This window comes from Periplaneta americana, chromosome 8 (genome assembly GCF_040183065.1).
Source record: "Periplaneta americana isolate PAMFEO1 chromosome 8, P.americana_PAMFEO1_priV1, whole genome shotgun sequence".
Lineage (NCBI taxonomy): Eukaryota > Metazoa > Arthropoda > Insecta > Blattodea > Blattidae > Periplaneta > Periplaneta americana.
The window spans coordinates 181,121,247-181,133,473 of record NC_091124.1 but is presented as its reverse complement, the minus strand read 5'-3'; the positions used below and the strand labels follow the sequence as shown (position 1 = coordinate 181,133,473).

Genomic DNA, 12,227 nt, shown 5'->3' with positions numbered 1-12,227 from the left:
TTATCGTGTTATGAGATTTATTTAATTTAGGGCTCGTCAAATGTTTGAGCCCACCCACTGTTTTTCAAAAGTTGGCGTCACTGCTATCAACAGTACCAAACATGTTCCGTTCTGTGGAACAGGCGTTGTCATAATGTAGTTCCAAAGTGAAACGAGTATTTGTAACCGCAAGTATTTCGTACTAGCTCAGAGCAACACTGTTATTTTAGAACATAGTGTTCCAAGGTGCTGTTACTTTTTGGAACAGTTCCAAACAAAGAACGGTTCCAAAATAACTGTTACGTTATTTTTCCCCACCTCGAATAGAAGCATTTGGAATGTGGATACGGAGAAGTATGGAGAAGGTGTGAAATGGACAGACAGAGTAAGAAACGAAGCTGTGTTGAAAAGAGTGGATGAAGAAAGAATGATGCTGAAACTGATCAGAAGAAGGAAAAGGAATTGGCTGGGTCACTGGCTGAGAAGAAACTGCCTACTGAAGGATACACTGGAAGGAATAGTGAACGGGAGAAGAATTCGAGGCAGAAGAAGATATCGATGATAGACGATATTAAGATGTGTGGATCATATGCGGAGACAAAGAGGAAGGCAGAAGTAGGAAAGACTGGAGAATGCTGGGTTTGCAGTGAAAGACCTGTCTTTGGGCAGAACACTATGAATGAATGAATGTTTCAATGTCAAATACTGACCCATATAGAGTTCACTTAACACATCCCCATTGTATCATTTAAGCTCATCTTACCTCCACTATAATTTTGATTTAGTTTACGAACTACATAGTATTATGATATTGGAAATGTATTGGTTATCGTTGAAATTTTACATTTAATCTTCTGACTGTTAAGATGTTGATTTCAATGCTAATAAGGAATAGGCTATTAAAATTTAAGTTTATTGTAATAAATATACACCTACAAATGTAATTTCATTAGTATCTATTAATTTGCGAAATAGCGATATATCGAATCGTTTCGATATACCGGTATCGATATATTTTTTGCAATATATATATCGTTTACCGAAATTGGGTTTGCAAAATATTGCAATATCAATATACCGGTAATTAAATTATTTCCTCCATCTCTAACGAGGTTCAATTTCTCCTCTGAACCTCGCCGAGCCAACTTCTGGACTTGCGTGCGGGGCGAAAGGTAAGAGGGGAATGCTGCTGGGGAAACGTGCATGCGTTGGTAAATAGACCGGACACTTTGCTGAGCGCAGCTGTCCAGTGACGTAACAGTGGGACAGCCGACACGCTATGGCGGAAAAGTAAGAATGGTCGTTCTCGGTGTTTTAGTATTACTGTATTCATCTATGAGTGTGACCAGTGTTCGTTTCAAAAGAAAATAAATAGTGTTCAATATCTTAAACAAACAAAATTTTCGTTTTGATCTTGGAAGATAAATGTAAAATAAAGAAGTTTGGAAGGCCGTTACCTGAACTTGATTTAAACCAAGCCGAGGTAAGATATTTTCCGAATTCCTCTACCCATTTCTGTACATTCGTACTTGTTTTAGGCACCTTTATTTCAACTAGTAGTGCATATCATCATAAATATTGCTATCTGAAGTATACTGTACTTTACAAATGTAATCTCATCTTACGATGTTTGGGTGACCAGGAAGTCGCAGGTTCGATTCCCGCTCGAGGTTGTGAAATTTTTCTTTCATACCATGGCATGTTTGTGACTATAATAGTATTTAATTCACACGTATACTGTACTCGTTTAGGAGTAAGGAAGCTGTTTAGAGTGACCCTGTAGTGCGCGTTACTTTTGTTTGTGAGCAGGGCGTCTACTGAAGGACATGTGAAGAAAGATGGTAAACATCACAGTTTACCTTGTCAGGTAGCTAATATTCTGCTAGGTGACAAATACACTGTAGATAATTTTGATGTCAAATATTTCGCATATGCAACTGTCGTTTCGCAGTTTTTCTGCATTCAAACCCATACTAGACAGTAGTAGACACTCATTCGCTTTCGAAACCTTGAGAATGCATCTTGTTGTTCACTGTAATTACAAACTAAACACGCAATAGACAATAAATCTAACCCAACATGTGTTGAATGGAATTTTCTAATAGTTGAAATGAAGTTAAATAAAGATAGAAAGTAATTCAGAGGGATGTGTGTATTATTCTCTTGTGCAGACTGTACTGTACAAGACGTAGCGGTACTGCATACTCTGTGTATAGCCTGGAGTGAGTTGGTTTTCTTTCACTGTATACATGCTCCAATGTCACAGGCGTAGACTAATCACTAGAGCGGTGCAGACGGAGCACGTGACAGACAGAATGGCGTCATAGCAAGGGTTCCGACGTTACTCGGCGTGTTCCCTGTGTACAAGCGACGGTCATGAACACGATGTGTTGACGTACAGACGACACAATAGAAATGACACAGTTCCCTAACGTTTCTACAATTAATTTCCTACAGATACTTTAGTAAGATTTCAAAATTACAAAACTAATTAACCATTTCATCCTAAACAAATAATATACTGTATACATGTATGATTTCATATAGAACGCAAACAAAATCACTGTTTATTTGTAACGGGTTCATGAGATTCTATTCGAAAAAGCACTTGAACAATTGTTTTTTGTTTTTCCTTTTCTTTACAATGAGTGTGATTTATTAATGCACATATGATACGTTATCTGATTTCTTCCAAATATTGTTACAGTGCACAACAAATGACATTTGTACGTTATTAACAGAAAACGATTTTCGTCTATCTGATAGCATGGCCTTATATGTGGAGAAGCTTCTTTCTACGTCTGTTGAGACAACTGGGGCATACGTAAAATCCTGTAAACCATTTTTTTCAACTTCTGTTAGTTCTTCAAAGGAATCCTTATCTCCAGAAATACTGTCACTAATCTTTCAGAGTTTATAATATCCACCATTTTTTCAACTTATTTGTTATTTTCGCAGATATTATTTTACCAATTTTATCGTCTACTTGAGTCACTTTCTTCCAGATATTTCGCAGTAGGGAAATCTGATCAACCAGTTTTGTACCAGACTTTTCTAAAGCTGTTATACAATCAGGAATAAGCCCATAATTCGATTAAATGTATTCCAATTTGTTTTATGCTTGAATCAATTAACAAAAATATCACCATATTCGGAATTAAGTCTCTTAACTTTGCCGAACGAATTTGCTCCGCCTTAGGCATCGTAACACTAGAACCGAACTGTTCTTATGTTTCTTCAGTACTGACGTTAGCTTTACTACGCTGTACCTACTGCTTGCAGCTATCGTGTGTACCGCAGAGTCAGACCTCTGCGGGTGCACAAGGTGAATTTACAACCCTTGCCCTGTTGCCGGTGTGTCGAACAACTGCTCCCTTTGCACTCTCTACTAATCACCGTCACATCGAACGATCCTACACAAAACTATTCTGTTCGACACAGAATGTCCGATGCAGCACGCTGCCGGCCTAAGGCTGGGTCTTAACGGAATAGTAAAACGTCCGACACTAGATCTCAGACACTTAATACCATATCAGTTTCGTTGATAGGCTATCCCCTCTACTCACACTCTTTACCATCCGTGAAGGAGAAGACGCTACTGTCTATCTTACTAATGTTCGACTAATTGACTTTGAACATAGTGAAAATTCTTATTATTGAAAATGTTTACCGGTAAACTACATTCCGAATATCTATACTAAGCGTTTATATTTCATTTTCTTGTTTATATCAACTGGCACAATAAAAAGCTACTGACCGCAGAAGATAAATGTTTTCTTCACCGCTAGTTGCTACTCTACGGCATACACACTCCCCCCTAACTTCATAATACAAACTAAGATGCCATGATCTAATTAATTATTAGATGAAAATTTGTAAGAATGACACTAAAACATACTGAAACTTGTAATCGTTAAACATCTGTGTCACTGCATTTTGTTTATTTTTTTTGTTGGGTACTTAACGACACTGTATCAACTACTAGGTTATTTAGCGTCGATGAGATTGATGATAGTGAGATGCTATTTGGCGAGATGAGGCCGGGGATTCGCCATAGACTACCTGGCATCCATCTTACGGTTGGGGAAAACCTCGGAAAAAAGGCAACCAGATAATAAGCCCAAGCGGGAATCGAACCCGCGCCCGAGCGCAACTTCAGAACGGCAGGCAGGCGCCTTAACCGAGGAAGCCACGCCGGTGGCTCTGTATTTTATATCCTGTTGCTTACTTACTTACTTACTTACTTACTGTGCTTTTAAGGAACGCGGAGGTTCATTGCCTCCCTCACATAAGCCCGCCATTGGTCTCTATCCTGAGAAAGATTAATCCACTCTCTATCATCGTATCCCCCCTCCCTCAAATCCATTTTAATATTATTTTCCCATCTACGTCTCGGCCTCCCCAAAGGTCTTTTTCCCTCCAGCCTCCCAACTAACACTCTATACGCATTTCTGGACTCGCCCATACGAGCTACATGCCCTGCCCATCTCAAACGTCTGGATTTAATGTTCCTAATTATGTCAGGTGAAGAATACAATGCGTGCAGTTCTGCGTTGTGTAACTTTCTCCATTCTCCTGTAACTTCATCCCTCTTAGCCAAAAATTTTTTCCTAAGCACCTTATTCTCAAACACCCTTAACCTATGTTCCTCTCTCAAAGCGAGAGTCCAAGTTTTACAACTATAAAGAACAACCGGTAATATAACTGTTTTATAAATTCTAACTTTCAGATTTTTTGATAGCAGACTGGATGATAAAAACTTCTCAACCGAATAATAACAGGCATTTTTCATATTTATTCCGTGTTTAACTTCCTCCCGAGTATAATTTATATTTGTTACTGTTGCTCCCAGGTATTTGAATTTTTCCACCTCTTCAAAAGATAAATTTCAAATTATTATATTTCCATTTCGTACAATATTCTCGTCAGGAGACATAACCATATACTTTGTCTTTTCGGGATTTACTTCCAAACCTATCTCTTTACTTGCTTCCAGTAAAATTCCCGTGTTTTTCCTAATCGTTTGTGGATTTTCTCCTAACATATTCACGTCATCCGCATAGACAAGCAGCTGATGTAACCCGTTCAATTCCAAACCCTCTCTGTTATCCTGGACTTTCCTAATGGCATACTCTAGAGCAAAGTTAAAAAGTAAAGGTGATGGTGTATCTCCTATGTACTTTATTTAATATTTTATTTTCTTGTGTGATCAACTTTTTGTGATGCAGGTATAAGAGGTAACAGCTACCGGTGTATTACTGACGAACTAGGTGCAAGTAGAAGGGGAAAGAAATGCTTTCGTATCCTCTCAACTTGTATGAAATGCCGTTTAGTTTCCGTGTTAAGACGGCTAGTAGAGTACGGAGCCAGGCGTCTGAGGTCTAATGTCGGATATTTTACTCTTCCTTTAAGACGCGGCCTGAGAAGATTGACATTAGGTAGAGTGCTGACAACACTTCGTAGAAGACCTGCGATTTACTAACTTAATTGTAGATCGATACATCACAGAAATACGTTAGCTATAAACCTAGTGAGGGCTTTGTTAACTGTATACACGTGGAACGGCGTCGCTATTTAATTTTCATAGCAAACGCGCGTGACATTTTAGTGGCTCACTACATACATGGTGCGAAGGTGTTCTCTGCGTGGGTGCTCGATGACGCCAACACTCGGAGCGGAGGCTGAACTTAAAAGCCCTTTTGTAGTGTTAATACACAAAATGCCTTCGGATATAATACCTTTTCCAGTTTTTTATATAAAAGTGGTTATAGTAATAAAACAAAGGACAATGAATTAACCCTACAGCTACATATACTTTTAAATAACGGTGCTATCAATGACAACGAGACAGGTTATTCTTATACTGGCATAGTGGTGATGGATGCATAGGAGAGTTACAATTTTGCACAAAGCTATAAGCGATCAATTTGAAACTATAGACATTCTGATGCGAACACTTCTCTAAATTCGGTCCAGTACTTACGTATCATCCGAGATACTCTACAGCAGCCGTGGCGAAAATGTGACTCACGAGCACAATGTGGCTCGCAATGATAGCTGTACATTTCCCTTGCTTCCTACCTCCCACAACCCCCACCTTCTCACTCACTGGAGTCAAACTCGAGTCCATTTGTATTTGTCTCTGACTTGCGAGTGGCGTATCGTCGCAATGTCTCTCTCGAAACCATGTACCTCTATAAAAACGAAAGTTTCAAGTAGGATGGGGGACGCAGTTTTTTGCTGACAATATGATGAAAATATTAAATGTATGATTTGTTCACAAATATTACGAGGAAAACGACTGTATAACATAAAACGGCATTATAAGTTACTACATATTACTGAGGAAACATTAAAAGGTTAAGTGTTATTATTATTATTATTATTATTATTATTATTATTATTATTATTATTATCATCATCATCATCATCATCTCTGTACGTCGATCTTTTTTCAGTAGATGTACGAATAATGCGGTTAGATCTTCAATTTTAACTCACAGATTTACAATGTGATGTTAAATGAAAGCTAGATGTAAGGACTTGACAAAAATGTTCAATCTTTCAAATCTTTGCTAAAAAATAAATATCCAAAGCTTCGTTCTTTCGCTTGCTCTCCTGAAGCCATGTTCGCTACAACTTACGTTTGTGAAAAATTATTTTCAACAATGAAAATAGTAAAAACCAAATTTAGATCACGACTGACAGACAAATACCTTCGTGATCAACTACGACTGGCAGTAAGTGACATAATTCTTGATTTTGAAACTTTGTCGCAGAGACATTCTGAAGACCAATTAATAGGTTCTGATAATGTGTCCTATGTTTTCTTGTTCATTTCTTTCTTCGTTACACGTACTAAACATTAGTTTGTAGCATTGTACTGTATAAAATTATATTAAAGTGCTTGACGTAAGGAAAATGAAAATCCGTTAATAAGTCAGACAGTTGCTTCACTTCCCCTTCGGATGTCCGCCTCCCTCCATAGGTGCTATGCACGTTGCAGGTTACAAAGTGGCTCGGCGCACGATTACATTTTCGCCACGACTGCTCTACAGCAGACGTGGCGAAAATGTGATCGTCCGCCGAGCCACTGAGTAAACTGCAAAGTATATAGTACCTATCAGTGGCGTAGCGTGGCAATATGGTCTGGGTAGACTATATTAAAAAGTTGTCGACACTCAATTTTTGTTTGATTTACGGTACAAACTAGAAGCAATATATACAATATAAGTGAGTACCTACCACATTCTATTAATTTCAAACACATGAATATATATTTTTTTTAATCATGATATACCCAATCGTATTCATATTCTATTTTAAAATCTTAGATCACTTGATGATGATGATGATGATGATGATGATGGTGGTGGTGGTGGTGGTGGTGGTGGTGGTGGTGGTGGTGATGATTATATCTACAACTAGTCAGTTCAACTTTTAGTATTTACTGTATACCAAGTTAATAAACATCAAGCTAACAAAATTATAGGCCTATCTGTACAAGCGGACGAAACATTCGCTATGGAAAATAAATAAACCCAGTCTTCCTTCACCGGGAAGATTAAAATTCAAAGGAAAAAGCTATATAACTCACACTTGTATGAGACTCGGAAGGTTCCAGTCTTTACTCGACTTACTGCCGCATCAAATAATTTCAAGACTGCCTAATCAAATGGTACATAAGTTGGACACTATCGTAGTTTATTTATTTATATTTTTCGGTCGGTAGACTCTTTTCGGTAGACTGAGTCTCAAAGTCTCCTCTGACGCTACGCCACTGGCACCTATAGAGGGAGGCGGACAACCGAAGGGGAAGTGAAGCAACTGTCTGACTTATTAACGGATTTTCATTTTCCTTACGTCAAACACTTAAATATAATTTTATAGAGTACAGTATAAGGTTACAAACTAATGTTTAGTGCGTGTAACGAAGAAAGAAATGAACAATAAATGAACAATATCACAACCTAAAATTAACTGTCTTCAGAATGTCTCTGCGACAAAGTTTCAAAATCAGGAATTATGTCACTTACTGCCAGTCGTAGTTGATCACGAAGGTATTTGTCTGTCAGTCCTGATCTAAATTTGGTTTTTAATATTTTCATAGTTGAAAATAATTTTTCACAAACGTAAGTTGTAGCGAACATGGTTTTAACAGAGCAAGCGAAAGAATGAAGCTTCGAATATTTCTTTTTCGGCAAAGATGTGAAAAGTTCAACATTTGTCAAGTCCTTACACCTAGCTTTCATTTAACATCACATTGTAAATCTGTGAGTATAATAAATTGAAGATCTAACCACATTATTCATACATATGCTGAAAAAGGATCGACATACAGAGAAATAATAATAATAATAATAATAATAATAATAATAATAATAACAATAATAATAATAACACTTAACCTTTTAATGGTTCATGGGTGGCATGTAGTATAACCAGTCTAGTAAATACAGTTGCGAAGCTCAATACGTAGGAAATATGAAAACATTAGATACTTGCTCACCACTAGGATCGCTAATATCGCCTCATTACAGGCAATGCAAAATAGTACCGTTACAGTCTATTGTTTCTAGCACCCTCAAAACTCAAGCTTGGTGACTGAATATAGTAGACTGTGGTATAATGTTGTTTTATGTTATTCAACCGTTTTCCTCGTAATACTTGTGAACAAATCATATATTTAATATTCTCATAATATTGGCCGCAAAAAAATGCGTCTTCCCATTCTACTTGAAACTTCCTTTTTTGTAGAGGTACATGGTTTCGAGAGAGACATTGCGACGATACGCCACTCGCAGGTCAACCACAAATACAAATGGAACGGAGTTTGACTCCAGTGAGTGAGGGGGTAAGGGTTGGAGGAGGTAGGAAGCAAGAGAAATGCATAGGTATCATTGCGAGCCACAATGTGTTCGCGAGTCACATTTTCGCCACGGCTGCTCTACAGTCTACAGACACAATTTCAGGCGAGTCATGCGGCGCCTACAATTTATAAACTACACGACATATTCTAATGAAGTAGGACGGAGGATACATGTAAAGACTTGAGTGGAGGGAACGACGTCATTCTAGCGATACGCATGAGGGGGAAGTTGAGGCACGAAATGCTGGATCGCGCGACAGCCTAGGCAGTGCAACTCGAAACTCCGAAGCGTTAGAATGTTCGCAGTCGTGCTAAACTATTCGTGAAGAACCAGGTTACAATCCCAATTGAGCAAAAATGAGTAGTCAGTAAGTTAAATTGTAAAAATTCTCGATTGAATTTCAGTGAAGAAGGAAAATTGACAATGTCGAGGAATAGGCCTATGCAGCGCAAATGGAATTGGGCGTATAGCAAACGATAATCCACCACGTTTACTGTAGCAAAAGACATAATTTACCCTCAATGCATACAAAATGTCTACTCCCAGAAGTCCCAGCAAAGCGGAGATATACCAGGTTTCCAGGGTATCTGTAAATAAAATATGTTCGATTGCCGCTGTTGACATTTACTTTTACAGCAATTCCACCACCGACACACTCATGTACAAAGCTTGTGGCTGTCTCCTATAAAGCCTACACCATTTTTGTTTTACAATGCAAGTATTCGCTTTAATTATCTCTTTTCTTCACTTCTCGTTTGCATTCTTCTGTGCTTTCTCTTCTCCGAATGCCTGCTTACCGTTTTTCCCTTTCCGTCAAATTTTTATTCACTTCGTTATTCATTTGTTTCACTTCCTTTTTAAATTCTCATCAAGTAGCCTACTTTATGTTGTTCTATTAATTTATATGTTTTCTGTCTTTCTTTCTTTTACATCATTTTATTTTATTTTCATCTTGTTTCTCCTTTTGCGTTTTCGTTTCACTAATCCACCTCCTTTTCGCCTTTCCCTTTTAATCCCTCGTTCTTATTGCTCCCCTCCCTCTCCTTTTCACCTCCTTTCTTCTTCCCTTTGCAATTTCCTACTTTCTTCCTGCTCCTCATTGTTCTCTCCTTCTTTCTTTCTCAAATTTTCTTTACTTATTCATAAATTCCCTTTATCGTTTTCATGTCGTTCTTTCTTTTCATTTTCTCATTTTTTCTTCCGTTACTTTCTTCTTTCCCATTCTTCAGCAACTTATTTTCTATTCATTTTCGCAACACCTTCCATGGCTTTTCTCTTCCATGTTAATATCTGCTCTTTTTTGTTTGCCCCTTTCCTCCTTTTGCCCGCTTTTAGTTACAGTCGGTTGGACATTCATCGTAGGACGGACATTCCGATGCAATCACTCCGTGATCTATGCGCAGTTTCTTTTTTGGTTGCGCGTGCAGTCCTGTATCTATCCCTCCTTCATCTGTTTCAGTTTCCGCATCAGGAACCAAACTAGACTTCTTAGATGTTATTTGAGATTGCTGCTGCCGTTCATCTTCCCTCTTGCAATTCGGATCACTACTGACTTCATAATCGCTGACTGTTCTAAGCTGCATACTCTTTTCCCGTTCTTCAGTTCCATCAATGACATCTATTTTCTCATTGCCAGATGGAACCTGCATTGTACTCTCCTGTAAAATATGTTTTCCAAAAGTATTGTTCACCGCGTCTGAATTATTTGTTACATTTATTGGTTGCACAATGTCTGTGTTGACGTCAGCGTTGGTTGTTGACATCGAAGACGTGTTACGGTTTTTCGACGAAGCATTTGGCTCTCGAAATAAATCACTCATCAAGAGTCGAGTACGCGGTGCTGTCGGAATGTTTCTTGCAAACCGATTCGAGCAGTTGTATTTTAAATGCTCAGTATTGTCGGACCATCGGATCTGTGCCCCTTCAGCGCTGTTGTCGTTCTTGAAAAAGTTAACGCCTGTACTCACTCCATTCCAGCCGCTTTCCTCCCACCACGTCAATCAGCAGGCCACGAACCTTGCCGAATAGGGATGTTGCCAAACCCCAGTCACACATTGTCATAAATAACTGGTCCTCCATGCTACAATATCATATCTTTCAATCTAAATACATCTTGTATTCCTACATTTTTTAAACCTAAATCCCATGTCTCGAATCACTTTCCGTAGCGTTTCTCTCCAACCTTGGAAATTATTTCTTCTCTCGCAACCTTCAGTAATTTCTTCAATGTCGTAACTTCTTTCTGCAAGTTATTAAATTGTTGTATCTTTTTTCTTAAAATATACATCGGTTCATATGATCTACAAGAATTAAAGGTTCCCTTGGTCTGTTTTCCCCTGATGATTCTAACTTTTCATCTCCTGTACAGACTCCCTCTCTCATGATTTTCTTTATTAGGCGCTATGACCTGCCTATATAAATTACATAACATATTATATTAGTATTAGTTAAGTAAGTAATTTTATTACGTAATCAATTGAAATAAAATAAGCCTCACCAGTGATCGCAGCTGCTTTTATCGTTGCCTTATTTAGAGGAAAGAGATGACCTGTTTGTTTCTCTTCATCGCAAAATGCTATTACTTGCTTCATAACATTTTTTTCACCACTCCGTCACAGTCTAAGACTGTGACTCCGTGCTGCAGTATTCATGTTGAGTTGACAACACTGGACTGCAAGTGTAAATAAACTGTCCCGCAAGAAGGCTCAAAATTGTGCATAGTGGGGGAGAGAAAGGGAGTGAGATAAAAAAGAGAGAGATAGGAATGCAGGGAGAGATATGAATTACCGAGGCTGAGAAGGAACTAGGGTTCAGTTTGCATATCTTACGGGGGCACAGATCCGATGGTTCGACAATACTACCACATAGAAAACACATCTGTTCTTATCCATGATACGATATACTGTATATGCCTCATAGTTTGCTTTCAGCAACGTAAATGAAATGGGCTATGTTTGTCCTTTGACATTTTCACTATTCTATGGGTAATTCCGGCTTCAACTTGAAATCTATACCTTGAAAACCATCTTTCATTTTCAATACTGTGTATTTTGCCATAGTTTGTGAGTACATTTTTGATCCGCTCGTTAGATATTTCCGGAGGCACATTCACTCGCATTGTGACATCTTGTTCTGCTGGACCTACTGTATACTGACTCTAACTGTACTATTCATTAATTCGAAGTTAGATTCACCATTGTGTTGTTGTAAATATTGTTCGTAAATGACGGCAGACTTAAATTTTATATACAGTGGCTCTCATAATTGATCGTACACTATCATTTAAGCATGCAGTTTTATGAGATTAATCATTCAGAGACGATTTTACTTAAACAACGTTAATTATTCTAAGGAGAGTGTGTATTTACACATTACAAT

General features: G+C 38.1%; 1 protein-coding gene across 1 annotated transcript in view; it reads right to left on the bottom strand.

The window, feature by feature from the left end:
• Gycalpha99B (guanylate cyclase 1 soluble subunit alpha 2) overlaps nt 1–10,498 on the bottom strand; it is a 1,225,856-nt gene extending 1,215,358 nt beyond the window's left edge. The window contains exon 1 of the mRNA XM_069832137.1: nt 10,189–10,498. Coding sequence (XP_069688238.1) covers nt 10,189–10,498 — 310 coding nt within the window. The remainder of the gene's footprint in view (nt 1–10,188) is intronic.
• Between the last annotated feature and the right edge of the window lie 1,729 nt (nt 10,499–12,227).